The 17624-nt window shown below is 53.5% G+C and overlaps 5 protein-coding genes across 5 annotated transcripts; 1 reads left to right on the forward strand and 4 right to left on the reverse strand.

Annotated features, from left to right (window-relative positions):
* Positions 1–349: 349 nt before the first annotated feature.
* NCU01252 (MYND domain-containing protein) lies at positions 350–4611 on the reverse strand. Its single transcript, XM_955562.2, has one exon. It carries the CDS (start codon positions 3410–3412, stop codon positions 1544–1546), a length of 1869 nt encoding a protein of 622 aa, XP_960655.1. The 5' UTR covers positions 3413–4611; the 3' UTR covers positions 350–1543.
* Positions 4612–7759: 3148 nt separating this feature from the next.
* On the reverse strand, positions 7760–10193 carry NCU01253 (hypothetical protein). Its single transcript, XM_955480.3, has one exon. The coding sequence runs from the start codon at positions 9446–9448 to the stop codon at positions 8045–8047; it is 1404 nt and encodes a 467-aa protein (XP_960573.1). The 5' UTR covers positions 9449–10193; the 3' UTR covers positions 7760–8044.
* A 368-nt stretch (positions 10194–10561) lies between these two features.
* NCU01254 (cation efflux family protein family) lies at positions 10562–13090 on the forward strand. Its single transcript, XM_955481.3, has 2 exons — positions 10562–11390; positions 11448–13090. The coding sequence occupies exons 1-2, from the start codon at positions 10647–10649 to the stop codon at positions 12717–12719; spliced, it is 2016 nt and encodes a 671-aa protein (XP_960574.3). The 5' UTR covers positions 10562–10646; the 3' UTR covers positions 12720–13090.
* NCU01255 (mitochondrial dynamin GTPase) lies at positions 12926–16652 on the reverse strand. Its single transcript, XM_955679.3, has 3 exons — positions 16073–16652; positions 13992–16013; positions 12926–13904 (listed from the first exon to the last, which is right to left on the reverse strand). The coding sequence occupies exons 1-3, from the start codon at positions 16374–16376 to the stop codon at positions 13411–13413; spliced, it is 2820 nt and encodes a 939-aa protein (XP_960772.2). The 5' UTR covers positions 16377–16652; the 3' UTR covers positions 12926–13410.
* A 60-nt stretch (positions 16653–16712) lies between these two features.
* NCU16991 (hypothetical protein) lies at positions 16713–17485 on the reverse strand. Its single transcript, XM_011396529.1, has 2 exons — positions 16827–17485; positions 16713–16754 (listed from the first exon to the last, which is right to left on the reverse strand). The coding sequence occupies exon 1, from the start codon at positions 17268–17270 to the stop codon at positions 16950–16952; it is 321 nt and encodes a 106-aa protein (XP_011394831.1). The 5' UTR covers positions 17271–17485; the 3' UTR covers positions 16713–16754; positions 16827–16949.
* Between the last annotated feature and the right edge of the window lie 139 nt (positions 17486–17624).

Genomic DNA, 17624 nt, shown 5'->3' on the forward strand with positions numbered 1-17624 from the left:
ATGATTTTGGTCAGAGATCAATGATAATCTGGGTATCGGACAGCTCGGCGTCGGAGGAAGGAATGTGAAAAGAATATTCACCAACTTGGACATGTGATACTGGAAATTTAGACAGCCGTCGAGCACTAGTCAACTGATGGCTTTTAAGCGAGGGCCATCAAGCTATCTTTAGCTGTGTCGATGGAATAACCAAGGACCGAATTTCAATATAGTCATCTTTCAAGATCGGGTGATATTCTCTGTGGCTTTCGTAAAGTGCTTTGCGTGGCTTCTTTATGTCTACGGCCTCCAGAACTCGCTGACCTAAGTCGTATCTTTGCTGTGGTACACCACCATTTCGTTGTTGAGTAAAGTATTGGTATGTTTTGACCGTGTCATACTTTCGTCTGTTCATGCCAATATTTTCATTGCTTCAGAGAACAGAAGCAGGTACGTAAAATTCCTTACAGCTGTCTGCTGTGCAGACCCCTTGTCTGGGCTCTCTTCATGTCCCTTACCCTTGCTTCTCTCCCGAAACGTAACTCTTTCCCAGAAATTCTTTGCCCTCTTTCATCCCATGTATCCAGCCAAGGAAGGTCATTATATCTTGTTCATCATTTGGATCTTCATCTCATGTCCCTTTTCCTACTACCTCATCGCTTGTCCGCACACACTTTTGCATCGTCATCGTCATCATCATCACAAAAGGGAGGAACGTAGTGAATGAAAAAATAAAAAAAGGACCATTCGAACGTATGTGTTCGTGTGTATGCGTGTTTGCCCGCTTAACTCTGTCTTCATCCATGCCTAGGTAACCGTAAAAAAGCAACAACCTATTCAACATGCTTGCAAAAAGAAGAAAAAGAAAAAGGAAAAGGGAATCAGAGAGAACGCCAACCCCGATGATGCCTTCCCACCATCCATCCGACCACCCCACCTTCCAAAGCCTCCCAAAAGTCCCAATCCTGGCCCAAACACCTCGGGAAAAGATAGAGGTACGATGCGAGTTCTCCTTCACGTCACGCGTCTTTTTTTGTTTTCGCTCGTATCATTGGACGCTAATCGGCTTCATGTCAACGTGGTGTCGGATTTCAATACAGGAAGCAGGTGTTTGCTAGTGTTGATATAATGCGAAATTCCATTTGATCGAGAAAGCCAGCTGGAACTTGATCTAGCAAAGACGGGTAGTCGTAATGTTCAGACTTCAAAGACACTGCGCCCAGCCGGGTAAGAGCATCTTTGTATAAAGCAAAGACAAAGGGGATTGAAACCAAAGGGGAATCGTATGGACTGTGTCTGATGTTGTAAAAAAAAAAAGAAAAAAAATTCAATGCATGAGTTGTATGATGCATGTTCGTTGAACCGCCTTGAATATGTGTATCGCGCAATGCCATGCAACAGGAGAACATGCTTTGCCTTCGTAATGCCGCTTCAACCACATCAAAGTTTCCCAACTCCTCTTCCCAGTAGACATTAGACGCAAAACGCCATGCAAGCAGCAAGTATCCCGGGAGGTGTGTACCGGGGGGTATCAATAACGGATATCGTTCCGTAAACGTCCGAATCATGGAGTGGCGGCAATGCACCAATGGCGGTGGAAAGCCCATGCGCTTTTCTGGCATTCCTTACTGCAGTATTTGGTACGCCGGCAACGGCGGCACTTCGCAAATTGCCTTGTGTACTCTTCCCATTTGCCGCACTGGTAGTAGGCACACTGGCGGATGCCTCCCCGGGTGTCGTCCTTTCGGCACAGGTTTCTCATAACCACACCGGCCCAGTATTGCATGTCTGTGCTGTGGTACCGGACTGTGAACTTCTCCACGAGGGGGAATATGTTTTGGTCGTTGGGGAGGAGGTATTCCTCTTCGCACTCTTCTTCTTCTGCCTCCAATTCGGCCTCCAACTCGGTGGGATCAGTGCCGTCGAGGAGCTTGATCTCCTTGCCAATCTTGAGTTTGGGGACAAGGTGGCATTTTTGGAAGTACTTGCGAAGATTGCAATACTTTGATACGTATGCCAGCAGCTGCAACGACATCAACACATCCTCCTCCCTGGGCATGGCAGCGAGCATCTGCGGGTTGGGAGTTACGTGACGATCGAGCAGGTAATGCGGGACACGTGAATTGGGCATGGACGGCTGTGCGGTGTTCGCAATGGTTGGCCTGTTTGGAGACAGACCGAGGTTGGTGACTTGAGTTGGGGTTGCGTTGTTTTCCATGCTGGTGTCCACAGCACCTTGGTGGGTGATGTTGAAGGTTCCAGCTTCCTGAGCCTCCGAAGCCGTTGGGGTGACCAGGTCAAGAGCTGCACCAGTCATTATACCATCACCATCTTCGACCGAAACCTGCTGGATTCCAACCTCGTTTTGTACGTCTGCCGTTCCTGACATCTCAGCATCCTGGTTTTCATCGGATGCTACGCTGTCGGTGTTCATATCGTCTGTCTCGCCAGCGGTGGAATGTTGATGGCGAATTGAAGGTCGACGGCGAGAGCGGCCATTGGGGGCCAGGATCGAAGGGGGTCGGACGCTGGTTGGCAGAGGTGTTGTTGGCGAGGCAGGCTGAGATGTAAGGTTTGTGTGAGCAAATGGCCCCATGTTTCGTAGGCGATCGGTTTCTCGCACGGCTCTGGCAAAGCTATCAACGTTCTCGACGGACGATGGCCCGGCCGGTGCAGGCGGCTGACTTTCATGACGAGTAGGCGAAGGTACAGCCGATTGTGAGTCCTGTGTTCTAACACCATGGTGATGGTGATGTGAGCGGTGTGCAGAAAAAGGAGTCCTTTCACCAAGGATTTGACCGGAGAAGCGGGAAGCGGTCGGGGTCGTCTCAGTATCCGGTGCAGCGGCTTCCGTCGAAGGACCAGCCAAGGTGATTGAAACATCAATAGGCTGAGGCGCAGCCTGACGACGGAAAGCGCGTTGGTCAACGTCTATATTGGTGGGCCTGGAGGAGAAGCTTGCGGATTTGTGCACCCGGTTGCTGCCACTAATCCTGTGCCGGTGATGGGGATCCGACTTGTGCTTTGCTTCTTCTGCCTTTTCGCGGACCCTTTCGATGACTTTGATGTAATTGTCGAGAATGGTAGCGATGACGGGGACCATGTCGGCCTCGACAACGCGGGTTCGGACATTCTCCGTGCCTCGTACACCAATGTTGACCACGCACTGGAAGGCCAAATTCCACTTCCACATGTCCATCATATCCTTGCTGCGACCCTCCTTCAGGATGCAGACTAGTCTTTCAATACCGCCATCGACGGTGAGAATGTCTCGGATACGTGCCGATGACGTGGTCAAATAGGCGAGATGATTTAGGGAGTTGATCAACGGGAGGGTCGAGGTGCAATCAAGCGCTCGTCGGTCATACAAAGCCGTGGTGATGCCAACGGACGCCTTGTTGACGTTGGGTATGCTGAAGTTGACTTCCCTCATCTTGGCTTGCTACCACGAGTAACGAGGTAGGCACCAGACGGGGAGAGGAAGAAGGACTACGATTGCTGCGGAAGACGGTCGGTCGGACGTCCGAGACTGCAGGTGGTCGCACCGTGACACGCGGAGGCTGATGGTCCGTGGTCAAGCGTTGAAGGGTATGTATGCGATGGGAATCGAGGTCGATCGAGATAGCGCGCGCACAGTATTGTCGAGTAAAGAATTGAAGCACTTTGGATGTATAGTTGATGGTTTGAGGACGATGGATGGCTGGTCGTGGTGAGAGCGCGAGCGTGATATTGGCGAGATGGGAAATGATTGCGAGCGGATTCTGGATGGAGTGGGTTGCTGGGGGGCGAAACCAAGATTTCAATTCGGCGCCTGTATCGACCGAGAGTTGCGCTGCAAGGGTTGGGACCCCGTCTGAGGTCGATCGATGATTGAGGATGGACGAGGGTGATGGTCAAATGCCTCAAGCCGCGGACGAGGATTCGGATCGGGGGGAAAGGAGCTGAGGAAACGGAGAAGACAACTAAGTGTGTGAGGAGTACAGGAGTAGGTAAGTATCCGGCCGGTGCGGTGCGGTGCGGTGCGGTGCGGTGCGTCGGGGTTTGAGCCCAAGCAACGGCCAAACAAGCAATGCCCTTTTCCTGCCCTGGTTCCCTTTTGGTTGCAGTGCACCCTGGGCAATGAGCGCCTGGGCGGTCGGAACGAGCGCGCGTGGACCTGAAGGACGGCCGGGACCGAAGATTGGCGATTGGCTTGGCCAAGTGGAGGTTTCTAGTGTAATTGATCCAGGTATCGTGAGGATAGCTGAGAAAATTTGCTGCAGAAACAGCTGCAAAGATGGGATGTGATGTGATGCGAGATAGTAGCAGAGGGAGGGGAATCAGAAACCTAAGATGATGCCTCAACTCTGTGGGATGGAGCTGGGAGCGAGCAGAAAGAAAAATTTGGAAAAAGCTGCAGGGCGTCGGTGCTGACGAAGGTGGAAAACAACCTGATGGACAAGCAAGGAGACCACCCTCGGGTCAATCTGATGGAGATTATAGCGTCGTCGCCAACCCTTGCCTGCTCATGCCTGAACTGTTGCGCTTCGTAGTGGACTGGGAGAGAGCAGAGGCCAGGCGGGAAGTGAAATTGGTGAAAGAACTCTCTTGGAGGTGGTGATTGGAGTGAGTCTGCACTGGAGACTGGAGACGGGACTGCGTGCTCGGACGGAGGCTGGAGACACAGCGCAGTCACCACCTCTGGTTCCGACGAGACTGACAGGTGCGAGTGCCAAGACCTAGCCAAGATGTGTAACGCAGGTAATGTTCAGGTCAACTGAACTTCAGGCTGTCAAAGCGGAGCAGCTGTGACTACCTACCTACCTAGGTAGGTACTTACCTATTAAAGGTTGAGGTTTGTTTTTCTGTGCGCTCGTAGTAGCCAGGTAGGTGTTTCTTTCTTGTTAGTGTCAGGGTACCGCACGGGCAGATTCAGCTGGTGAGCGCACGCTGAAGACGACCTGCTCTAGGCTAGTGTACAGGAGGTAAGGTAATTTATGGCTGGGACGGAAGTTCAAGGCACGTGCACAGCGGCTGCTTTACCGCCGATGGTTCCCTCGGGGTTAGGTAGCCGCTTCAAGTCAAGTACGAATCAACCGATTGCTGCTTGCTTCGCAATTTCATCCCATTCTACTATATAGTTATAATTCTATCAGTTGCCTCGAGTTCTCATCGAGCTTCCCGTCTTCTCCTATCTCTACTACTTTTGCGCGAGTCCGACATGGTGACCGTTGGAACTGCAAGGCCGATTGCATAAGCATTAATTACGCTACGTTCATTTCCTGCTTGCTCAGACGCGACAAGCGGAGGCGAAGTGCCCTGTAATTACCCACAAATTACCGGCCTGCTCTGCCTGAGCTACCGCCACGGAGCACTCCACAACAGTCCTGCCTGCTCTTTCTATATGGCGGATCGGGGCGGAGGATGACCTTGGTATAGTAGGCGGCAGCATAAGCAGGTGACATGATGATGCTTATGGACATGGGAAGCTGGAAGAGGCAAATTCACCTGAGAAACTGTTGGGCAAAGACAAAATCGAAACATGGAATTGTGCGGGGGTGGATCAGATTCTGGGGATTGACGTTTGCCATCCAGCCATCGAAGCCGGGAGAGCTTCCATGGCGCAGAAATGGAGTTGCATATCATATCCATCGGAGCACAAGGTGGACGGACGGGCTGTTCAGCGATCAGTAGGAATGAATGATAAACACCGATATTTACAGCATGCGAGCGCTCCAGCTCTTCTTGCTGGTCTTTGCCGAACTGTTCCATGCCGATCCGGCACAGACGTCTGGTTGTCTGTTATGCCCATCAACTGAATCGGATACTGGCTGTGTTGCTTTGTTCCCAACCAAAATGTATAACCATCCGACGGCAAGGTATCAACCGTGGTATCATTCTCTTGTATCACCACACTCCGTAACCCACCAGACGCATGGCTCTTGGCCGCCTCGCCACCTCTACCGGATTTGTTCGTTTATGCCTCATCAACTCGAGAAAAGCGGCTCTCGTCATTTTCCATCTGTGTGGGTGTGAAGAGCGGCGTCACATTGACTTTCCCCTCTCCATGAAACATGTCCCCTCTCAGTCAGAAGGTTGGTGCCGATGTGACAGTCTGCATCAGCATCGGAGCTGCACACTTGGTGATCTTGGCATTCCCCCCCCCCCCCCCCCCCCCCCTCTTCATAGACGTCGAGAGAAGCGCAAAAGATGGTGAAAAGCAGCTCATTAGCACCGTCAGGATAAGGGCCAAACTTACAGAGATTCCGCGATTTTCACAACCATTGGGCACGTCTTGCTAGGAAAAGGCCGGCTTGTCATTTGTGACTTGGCGGGTCTTTCATGTTACAAAGGTTCGAGATTCGAACCAATTTGTAAGAAAGAAACGAACTCTTTCCGTCACTTTCGACGAGCGGGACCATCAACTGTAACCACCTCCTCGTCACCTCACCAGGAGGCATTCATGCATAGGTAAACTACCTCATCAGACCACACACCAGTAGTCATCAAGGTCGTCTGAACTAAACTAACAGCCCGACGGATTCGTGTCTTCGCACCCAACATGTGCGCCTTCAGCGCGCTTGCCCGCGGCCTCAACCCGACTTCCAACAAAAACCATAACCGCACTGGGGTCCCCGCCAGGGCTGAGATTGCCGCCAGAAAGGATGAAAAGCCAAGGAAGCATTCCATCCGATTGCATACCTCTATGTACCTCTAGCTATGTCTCCATCCCCACATTGCGAAGGGAAGGGTGCAAGCGCGAGCGCTTAACTTTCTTGGTCAGGCTTGATGACGCATGTCATTGGTCAAAACTCTGATTCTTTCCAGCACGTTTTGAACCCTATGCAGCCGCAGCCGCCTCCGACTTGGATCGTCCTTGCAAGGAACCTCAATGGAGAGAACCCCTTCCCCCCCCCTAAAAAGGAAAACAAAAACAATACAAGCAAATAGAACGTTTGACCTGAATCTAAGTGACGAAGTCTTTTTTGGACGATGTCGACAATAGTTTAGACATGAACATATCGCATCTGAAGTTACACGGACACAATACACACAGTACTAGATCATGACCCGAGGGCTTGGCGAGATGTATGCTTGCTTGGCTTTGGGGATGCTTCCCTGAAGATTGACATGCCCAACCAAGCTGATGCCGATCGCTTGTGTGAGTTCGTTGTGTTTCCGAAAGTACAAATTCCCCGACCTATCTAGAAATTGCATGATGTCCTTTGGTTACGGGTTCCCAAACCACACATATACGACAAGGTAGACTAAGTAACAAGACACCTGACTGCCCATCAAGGTACACATACCTCACTTCTTGCTATAGCAGTGTCGGAAATCCTGCCAAAAGGGCCCGTTGTAATCAGGCGATCAAAAGGATAAGGGGTTTCAGTTGCCACATTACCTCTGCAGGCAATCGATGATCGAGGGAAGAATAACAAGACCAGCAAGGTTGACGAACGATTGTGCGGGTTGTATGCAATGAATCCAACGAAACATTCCGGGACTGTTTCCCAAGCCACGTGCTCCAAGGAATGTTCTTTTCTTGTTCTTCCCTCTTATTATGATATTTTCCTATTTTCTTTGTTCACCTCGCTATCCTTCCGAAGCTGGACGGCAAATTTGCGCAGAGGCGTGTGGCCACATGGCGAAACCGTGTCCGTACCCTATCCTCATTTCGGAACCGAGCCGTAAGGTCGAAAATGGTAGCCACGTTTCCGGCCACACGTGGCTTTTGGCCTTGAAGGGGACGTGTTCTAGAACGGGTATGTAGGTAGGCATCAAATTGGGATAGAAACATCTCGGAAAGTTAGTCAAATTCATGTCTTCTGTTTCGGTGGGGGAATGGTAGCTACTTGGGATGCTGGAGTTCTTGTTTACTTGTATGGAAGGCGGTAAACGATCATACATGGTGCCAAGTAATCAACCCCCTTTTCAACTCACCTATCAAAGTAAACAATAGACATTAGGATTTCATCTCTCGGCATTTCCATACCACGAACACATTTCACCTTGTCTCCATACCCTCCATCCAGAATCCTCTCTCTTTGTGTTCACCTCCCCTCCTCTTTACACCAGATACCCTTCAATCTCCCCCAACCCTCGCATGCCTAAAATACTTCATCCCCACCCAGCTCACCGACACCCACACCCACACCATCATCCACGTCAACACAAATAACGCCGGGTAGTATCCAACAATCGGCAGTGTCGGGTCGTCCTCGAACTCGGGCGGCGCGTAAGGAGTCGTCCCCACGTCCCACGCCCAGCTCCACACGCCGAAGCAAGAGCCCATCCCGATCACGAACGTGATCCACGTGCATAACAAAATAATCCAGCCCCAGAACTCGGTATCGCTGTAGTCGTCATAATAGTCAAAATCGGAAACTGCTTCCTGAGACGGCATCGGTGTTGTCAGACTCAAAGGGGACTTGGCTCGTTGTTGTTGTTGAGCCGAGCTGCGGCGGCGGCCTTGGATTGAGTCTGATGCAGCGGCGGCTGAGCTGCTGCCGTTAATGTTGCCGATTGTTATGTTTAGAGGGCCGCGGGTAAGGCGGGTGGAGGAGGGCATGGTCGAGAAATAGGAGTCGGGACCCAGAGAGGGGACGGAGGCCCGCTCGGGATGAAGAAGGCTGAGACTGCTGACAGAAGAGCTGGTCGAGGAGCGGGAGAGAGATGGCATGACGCCTGGCCCTCTAGAGCTGGCCATATGAAGGGCGTCTTCGTCATCGGTGGTCGTGCAGCTGATGGTAGGGCTTGTCATGGTTGGGTCATCAGTGCTGTTGCTGATCATTGTGGGCGATGTGATGTTGCTGCTTGTGCCCTTGGCCGTATATATTCCCTCAGAGTCCGACTCTGCCATGCTGGCACTTGGCCGGGGCGTAACACCCGATATGCCCAGTCCAAAGCCGCTATTTCTGCTATTTTCCTTGACAATCGAGTCAAAACTTGACGTGATGATGTTGCTCCCCAAGCCGGACGTGCGTGCATTGCTACCGTTAGCACCCTCCACCCCAAACTGTGTGTTGATGCTTAGCGGGTAGCTCTCCCGCCTTTCACGCTGAGCTCCTCGGCCCAAAAGAGCAACCTTCCTCAGCGACCCCCTACGCCGCCGTGTTTTCTGTTGCAGTATTATCTGTTGTTGAAGGGCCGCGTGCGAAAGCGGAGGTGGTGGGGCATGGACACTACTGCCAGCGCTGCTGTTGCGGACATTGGTATTCGAAGTGGACGGGATCGTGCGAAAGGACGGTATTGGTGGCGAGGTAGTTGGTGATGAAGTTGGGGAAGCGGGCGGTTTCGAGTCGTCCTCGTTGGTCCCGCGGCGCGCGCGGGGCCTATGCTGGTCGCTCGATGCGCGCATGAAGGGAAACCGAGACAACAGTCCGCCTGTGCCGGAATTGCTGCGCTTGCGTACAACTGCAGGTGGGCGATTTGGGGTGACGTCGGGCGCGGCAGCAGGGCTCGCAGGTTCGGATATCGGCTGGTCCATTGCCGGGGTGATGCAGCTTGTCTCTTTATCGGGGTTTGACGACCCAGAACCCGATGGCTCGGACGTGGGGAAGATGGATCCGGGGACAAGGTTCGCTCAGATAATGCCTTTGCGCCGTCTCTTATGGGTTCGGATAAGGGCGCACACACGCCCGCCGTATGTTGACCGTGATGCCGAACGTGTGTCTTGGCCAAGGGTAGACTCGTCAACTGTCATGCCCTGGTGACGAATTGCTTTCGCATATGTGGATGATGGATGGCTGATTGAACGTCGAATGGGTTGCGATCGCTCGGCTCGATCGAATCAGTTGCTTATGAGCCCTATTTTCCGTCCCTGCCTCAGATCTGCCGGCACTTGGGGACAGGAATATCCTCTACTTCAAACGTGGCTTCGGAGCTTGAAGGCGGCAAGAAAGATCGAAGTCGAGTACGAGCACCTGGTCTGTCGCAAACCGTGTTATTTCTGTTGATCTCCGAAATGCATAATGGAACGAGCTTCTATCCCCCAGAAAACAACAACGTCGATGTCGGATGGCAATGCGCCGGCAGCACGCTCGGCTGTCCTTGGTGAGATAACGAGAACACTGCAAAAGACAATTTTCGCAGTCATCAAGTGGAAGTCGCGATGATCGGATGTCAGCGACCTGTGCTGTCCAATATCGCGTCCAATGCGCTCGAAGCTAGTACCAATCAAACCGTCTGTCGCATCCCGCACCACACCAGCGCGGCCACCACCGCCCGCGGCCATCGACAAGGTTTCTTTTGGGGAGGATGAAAGACGGGGTTCCCTTAACTAAATCCCACTCCCTTCTTCCACTTGTCCCCACAGTCGTTGGAATTGAACTGAAGTTCCCGTCACCTCCAGCCCTTCGTCCAGTCGTCACTCACGGCAGGCAATCGGTCCCTGGACCCTGCTGGGTTGATCAATGGCACCATGGCAGTCCCGACCCCCTTGTGTCGTGATACGGTAACGACTACCGAACATCACGTTCAGTCAAGAAAGCATGCAAGGGATGGGCGGGCGGTGTAACATCCCAACAACTAACGGCATCTTATCGGGTTAGGGAAAACTTCAAGATAGTGACGACAGGTGAACATCATCAGTTTCAGTCATGGTGACTCTCGTTATAACTTTCACCTTTGGACAGGTGAAAACATGAAGACAATCTTTTGAGAGAAACTAAGAAAGACCTGGATCAATGGAGCCCCATACTGGCGCTAAGCCTAATGCCGACTACGGTCGCTCACCCCTGACACGGCGGTCCACCGTCACCAAGTCCGCCTCCACTCTGCCTGGCCCTCCACCTCTGCCCCTGGCGCTGCCGGCCAATGAACGCGGTTGCGCCGCCGCGGTAGACATGGCCACGGCCACGGCGACGACCACATCCACGCCTCTGTCAACCGACTTCCATCACATTTCACCGAACAGCAAGCACATGGCGACTGGCCTTCCCGTCATCGCGCCGGCAATTGTTTACCCTGCTGCGGACGACGATCACGGGGACGAGGCTGAAGGTGCCCCGAGAGACTGGCGACACAATAGCGGCAGCAGCGGCGACGCTATCGAGACCACCATCATCTCCTTGGCCCTCGACGATCGCGACCAGGATGATACTGGCTCCCACAGTCTAGCCGCTCCATTGCCCCCATCCCCGTCACAGTCTCCGTCACAGGACAAACACAGCAAATCCCAAGGCCTCTTGCTTTCGCCAACCTACAAGCCCCCCATCTCCCCGCGATCAACAACCTTCTCGTCCGACACCTTCCTTCATCCCGATCACGCGAACCTGAACCTTCTGCGGTCCCCATCGCCCGACCCCAGTTCCTTTGCAATGGCGAGCCAGGACGGGTCCGCGTCTCCCACTACGGGCGAGTCCAGTGCGCCGCCAAAAAACCCCTTCAACTTCCAGACCCAGATCATCTCTTCGGGGCCCGTCAAATCTGTATGTTGCGTTGCTGTCCCGTCTATATCTCCCATTTGTTAATGGCAATCTCCCCAGAACATCGGTCAACGCCGCGGCCATCGCTATAAACACTCATCCATCAGCGCCCAACATTCCTTCTTTCAGGAACCCCCACCGCGCCCACCGCCCGTCCTTCCCGCTTCCCTCCCCATCCCGACCTTCAAGGAAGCATGGCATAGCATGCAGAAGCTTCAGCGCATGCGCTTCTGGTGGTGCTGCTGCCACGCCGCCATAGCCGGCTACGTCTTCCTCAGCGCCGAGGGCTCGCTCGCCATGACTGCCCTCTCGCATCTGGTCGCCTTCGACGTTGGTTCTGCCGCCGTCTGCGTCGCCGTCGATGTCCTCGGCAACTTCGAAGTCTGGCGGCGGTCCAGCATCCGACACCCCTTTGGTCTGCAGCGCGCCGAGGTCCTCGCCGGTTTTGCCATGTCCGTCTTCCTCGTCTTCGGCGGCTTCGACCTGCTCTCGCATAACATCAAGCACGCGCTGGAAAACGTAGGCGAGCATGCGCCTCACCACCCTCTACCGGACACCCTGGACGACACGAGCGCAAACCTGGCCCCTTCGACGCCGATAGCGCATATCCACGCCCACGACGCCACCACCCCGCGCGTCTCGGCCGGGGCCGTCGACTTCGCCAGTCTAGCCGCCATCCTCAGCACATTGATAAGCGCTTACGGCCTGCGCAACCACAGCCGCATCGGTCGCGTCATGCGCGTGCCCCTGCCATACCTGCGCAAGCTCCTGCCGCACGCAGGCATCCTGTCCAACCCGTTCCACCTGCTGACCACGTTCTTCGCCTGCGTCATGCTGCTCCTCCCGCTGCTCAGCGTCTCGTACTTTGTCTGGCTCGATCGGCTCATCTGCGCCTCGATAGCCGTCAGCATGTTTGTGTTGGGCACTCGTCTGGCGATTGCGCAGGGGCTGATGTTGTTGATGAGTTATTCTGGTCCAAGAGATATCTCGCATTCTCCGCCATCTACAGCAGCATCCTCGGATAAGAAAATGGACAGTTTGGCGGCAGGAGAGAATAACAACAACAGCCAAGTCTCTGCCGTCGTCCGCGAGATCGAATCCGAACCCCAAATCAAGCGCGTCGAAGAGGCTCAGTTCTGGCAGGTGCACTATGGTCTAGCCATGGCCAACCTGAAGGTTTGTCTGGCTACCAAAGGGATGGATGACGGCGCGCTGGCGCAGCTGAGAAGTCGGTTGGCGAGGTTAGTGCAGAGTCGGTTGGGTGAAGGGTATGGAAGGGGGTCGAATTTAAGGTGGGAGGTTACGGTGCAGATGAGTACTGATTCTACGTAGCTGTGCAAACTTTGAAGTAATATTATGTACATGGATAATGGCTGGGGTTTTTGTTTTGATGACATAAATAAAGCTTGTTCGCTCTGGAATTGGAAGTGAGGATAGGCATGGTCCTTTGATGATGATGAAGATAAGTAAAAACTGGCCGACTTATTATCAGATGAGCGTTTCTGCAACGTATACCGACCCAAGTCCCATGTCAGTTTATAATACTCGTGATATTTTCCTTCTTCATTTCGTCGTCAAACCAGTACAGTAGGCGCCGATATGAGGCGAGAACAGCAGGATAAAACTGAACAGAGTAGACTAGTAGTATATGAAGTCCTTATATGATGACGCCGATCAATTCCCAGATCTGCCTGCCTGCCTGCCTGCCTGCCTTTGCGATCCTACACCTGAAGAAACAGACGACCCTATAAATTCCATCAACTCGCTTCCCCCATGCGATAATTGACAAAAGCCCGACCAAGAAACCTAATCAAATGTTCTCAAGCACGAACGCCCTCTACCTCCGATCCCTTCCTGTTGACCTATAAACAGAACACTCCCAGTCATAAGCACTACTTCCAACAAGTCTGTTCTTTTCCCTTTATCTTCCTCACCCTTTTTCTTTCTCTTCTTCTTTCAAGTCCACCGTATCAACCACCTTCATCCTCTTTCCCCCTCTTCACACACCGTTCACTCCCTAATCTCAAAACCCAAACCTCCCCCTCGAAGACCCCGACCCCGAACTCGATGAACTCTTCTTGCCCAGGTTCCCATTGTAAGCCCTATGCCCATGCCCATGATAATCATGAGCACCAGCGACATCATCATCCGCCCTATGGAACCTTCTCAATCCCTCAATCTTGGACAGCACGAGCTCGAGGAGCTCCTTGCGGCGGATTAGATCTAAGTGACGACGGATGCGGGGGTCCTCGGAGGCGAAGCGCTCGAGCCCGCCGCCGAGCATCTGCTCGCCCAGCTTGGACTCGACCTCTCGGGGAAAACGGGCGTAAAAGTCGTTGAGCATTTCCACGTTCAGGAACAGAACAGAGGTCTGGGTGAGCTTGGTGGCGACGGCGTCTAGGAAGACTTCGGGGCAGTAGTACTTGTTTTCGAGAGACTTGCACTGGCGCGACTTGACGGCCATGATGCGCATGTTGATGATGTCGGCGCGGTCGCGGAGGAAGACGGCTTCGCGGCCTGGTTTTGAACATTTGTTACTTAGTGGTTCGTTGGGCGGGGGGGGGGGGGGGGGGCGAGGAAGTGCATGAGTCATAGAGAACATACCTTTCTGGAGCAAAGCAGCACTGAATCCACCGGCACCGTTCCTGGTCTCTCCCTCGACGACAATCTCACCCTTGCGAGCCTTGTCGACAAAGTTCATGACCTCCTTCAGTTTCCTCTTGCCTCCAACGGAATTTTCCAGGTTGCCCATGGCCCTCTGGCACTGGTCCAGTTCCATCTTGAGGACACCGGCAACGTGATCCCGCCCTTGCGACCACTCCTGTGGCTGGATGTCGACTTCATACTTGTAAGGCTTGAGAGAAAACTCGATACCATCGCTGGTGGTGTATGAACGATCGGCGAGGACGGTGGCGGCAGCTTCATTGATGACCTGGCGCGCAGAGGGGTGCTTGGCGAAGGTCGACTTGTTGACGAGCTTGTCCACGTTGGCCTGGATAGCGTTGGCGACCACGGTAGCAGCCAAGCGACCGACACCCAGCCGGGTCAGTGCCGAGGTTGCGGTATCGAGCTGCATATGCCAGAACTGTGAGTCGGGGTCAGCCTTTGGAAGATCGGCGATGTTCTCCGGCTCAAACGGAGCAGGGGAGAGATCCTCGATAGGCTTGTTCCAGTACTTGGCGGCCAATTGATCGAGGACCCGCTGGTCGAGAGCCTCTTTTAGTAATTGCTGCATTTGGGGACGGCCAAAGCTGGAAGCAAACCTCTTAAAGGCGTGCTTGAAGTCGTCCAAGCTAGCGGCAAGGTATGCTTCCGCAGTCATGGGCTCCTCATTATACTGGACCTTGAACTGGTAGGACGTTTCTTCGAGCTCGCGCTGAATGGCAGCTGTTGTATCCTGCAGCTTCGATGACATTTGCTGTTCCAAGACATGCATGAGCTTCTTGCGTAGTGTTACGGTGCCGATGTTGACACCAGAGTCTGGGCCAAATTCAGGATGAGTGCTGAAGTAGGATTTCTCATTTTTGCTGATCTGTCTCAGGAGAGCACCGGTATCCCGCTTGAACAGCCCTGTTTGCTGAGGAGCCCTGGAAATCACACCAACATAACCCAGACGTAGAGGATATTGCTTGTCGCTCAAAATTGCTGCACCCTTCTCCGGATCAACCAAATCCATCTTGGTGATGACACCAATCGTCCGTTCTCCCCTGGGGTCAACCCTACGGCTTGCCTGCAAGGCAGTCGAGTTGGCCAGATCAACATCGGCGGCAGAAATGGCGAGAATGATATTGGGACCTCGGATATACTTATCGCAAAGCTCCGAGATCTTGCGCTTGAGCTCCCGGGGTTGGTTCTCTCCAGCAACCTGGATGTAACCGGGCAGATCGATCAAAGACAGGTCCGGAACTCGGGGTGAGTGGATGGTAAGACGGATCGGGTCGTCGGAGACACACTCGCGTTCGGGAACGGACTGGTTGAGCTCGGTAAGGTTCTTTTGTATCAGAGAGAAGTCGGTGATCCTATGAAGACCAAGGTCCGGGAATTCACCGTAATCGGCGCTAACCTTGGGGTCGTTCACCAGCGTTAACTCGATCGGTCGGCGAGTGATCATGTTGTTGCCTTTGGGCAAGAACTCATGACCAACAATGGCTTCGAGAACCGAGCTCTTTCCCGACGACTGAGATCCGATAACAACGATCGAGGGCAGAGAGACCGTGCTCGACTGGCCAACTTTCTGGAGTAGGTTCCGAATCTCGATCATCATCTTGGTCATATACATCATCTGATCGTCCTTGGAGATTTCCTCGGGGGTCCGGTCATCCTCTTCGGCTGCATCATCGTAACCATAAGCAGCTGCTGAAGCGCCAACGGCGGCGCCCATCCTTGCTTTCTTTGGGGGTTCGGGTCTTCCAGGTCCGGAACCATTGTTGTTACCCCCTTCAGGTCCGCCCTCTGATTTGAAGAGGTTCCCTAACCATTCAGGCAGCTCGAATTCTTCCTTCGTATTATCCCAACCTCGCTTGGTCTGTTCGGCAATATCGACGGCGCTGCCCCATAGGCCGGAGGCGGTTGTGGTGACGGTATCTCTGACGTTGCCGAAGACTTCTTGGGCCGAATTGCTCACCTCTGTGTCTTTGTTAGCGGGGTACCCAACTACCAGCAGACTCGGGCCGTAGGTCGCTTACGGATGGCCTGATACTGAATCCATGCGACGCCTCCAATCATCATGGTGCCGAACAAGGCAGGGATGCGCGCAAACTTGAGGGCCAGCTTGGGGAGAAGGCGGATGAAGGAAGCATTCCGGACAATGACGGCGTTGTGATAGGAGTTGGCGGGGAAGCGCATCGAGCGCCGCAATGCCCGCGAGGCATGCTCAGTTCGTTGAAGGCCGCCGGTAGGAAGCTGGCTATGATACGGGCGAATAGCTCGGAGAGTCACACGCCGGGCGACGGGGCCCAGGGCCCCGGCAGCGCGAAGCTGTGCGCTCATGATGGAGGAACGACGAAGCGGTGCCTGTCTCGGATCATGCAATCAGGCACGGCATCTAGGCGTCGATCAACGGGCCAGGATCGTCGTCGTATGTCGTCGGCGTTGTATGTCGGTCTCACAGGGCACAGGACCCCTCGAGTCGGATAAAAAGAAGTCCGGATGTGATCACGGAGTCGGATCGGGTAGTGTTATCGTCAGTGGTTCGTTGATGCCCGGTCACAAACAAGTCGCGATGGCCCCGGTTCGACAACTCAGGAGCCGAACGGGATTCTGGGAGCCTCCCCTACGCCACGCGCGGCCAGCCCGCCAAACTCACACCACCCACAAAAATTGGGACTGGACAGTGCCCGCCCGTGGGCTGGGGGCGCTGCTTGGGACCTAAAAGTGGGGCGGTCATTGTTAGTGTTTGGCAGGTTTTGTAGTGGCAAACGATATCTTTGTGCAACCTACACAATAGGAAACTGAACTACCAACTGCAGTCCCGAGATCCAATCCTGAGACCCTTCAAGTCGCCGCCCTCTTGAAAGGGTACTATGTCTACACTAGCATTTTGATGTTCAATGTTGTTTTGCTTTAGACTCTGGTAGAAAAATATTCATGTCTGCATAGGACTGCATCGTGACTGCTCGTCAATTCGGCATAAGTCGCAGGTCTGAGATCCGTTGAGCAGTAGGCAAGTGAGGCCGGTAGCTGACATGAAACAAGATCTTCTTCCAATGTTGCTGGATTCAGGAACACTGCAATGAGCTGGTGTGAATGTGCACGATGGTCCCATTGCAAACAAGCAAAAAAGTCACGGAGTTGAGCACCCATTTGCTCCGGAGAGTGTCGCAATGTTTGTGACTCCGGTAATATCCATTGAAAACCTGGAACATCTCGTACCAACGGGATCATTTATTGCCTGGTAACCCGTGGAATCAAAATCTGATGTTTGGGCAGCAGAAACGAGACCTGTTGTATCTTCAGTCATGGCTGGCTTGCCAGGCGCGCCAGGCTCGGCTAGAATCAAGAGACATGGAACCCTGGCCAGCTGAGTTGTTCTTGTTCTATCGGTAACGAGGGCATTAGGTTTTCGCCAGGAACTCCTTTGTCCGCCTGAAAAGGGCAAGACATGAATGAGGATCGGAGTGTTGAGGTTGTCAGATGAATCAATGTACACTCAGACAAAAAAAAGAAACGGCCGCGCTTCCGTCGTCCCGCGTTGACATCGACATCCAATCGTGCGCCTGCACCTGCCTTCAGGTTGGT

The sequence above is a fragment of the Neurospora crassa genome, linkage group V (genome assembly GCF_000182925.2).
Source record: "Neurospora crassa OR74A linkage group V, whole genome shotgun sequence".
NCBI lineage: Eukaryota > Fungi > Ascomycota > Sordariomycetes > Sordariales > Sordariaceae > Neurospora > Neurospora crassa.

Coding starts and splice junctions, on each gene's coding strand:
- NCU01252 (XM_955562.2), bottom strand. CDS start 3,412: ATGAGGGAAGTCAACTTCAGCATACCCAACGTCAACAAGGCGTCCGTT.
- NCU01253 (XM_955480.3), bottom strand. CDS start 9,448: ATGGACCAGCCGATATCCGAACCTGCGAGCCCTGCTGCCGCGCCCGAC.
- NCU01254 (XM_955481.3), top strand. CDS start 10,647: ATGGAGCCCCATACTGGCGCTAAGCCTAATGCCGACTACGGTCGCTCA. Junction 11,391..11,447: donor CTTCGGGGCCCGTCAAATCT/GTATGTTGCGTT, acceptor CAATCTCCCCAG/AACATCGGTCAACGCCGCGG.
- NCU01255 (XM_955679.3), bottom strand. CDS start 16,376: ATGAGCGCACAGCTTCGCGCTGCCGGGGCCCTGGGCCCCGTCGCCCGG. Junction 16,014..16,072: donor GATTCAGTATCAGGCCATCC/GTAAGCGACCTA, acceptor ACAAAGACACAG/AGGTGAGCAATTCGGCCCAA. Junction 13,905..13,991: donor TGCTGCTTTGCTCCAGAAAG/GTATGTTCTCTA, acceptor GTTCAAAACCAG/GCCGCGAAGCCGTCTTCCTC.
- NCU16991 (XM_011396529.1), bottom strand. CDS start 17,270: ATGATCCCGTTGGTACGAGATGTTCCAGGTTTTCAATGGATATTACCG.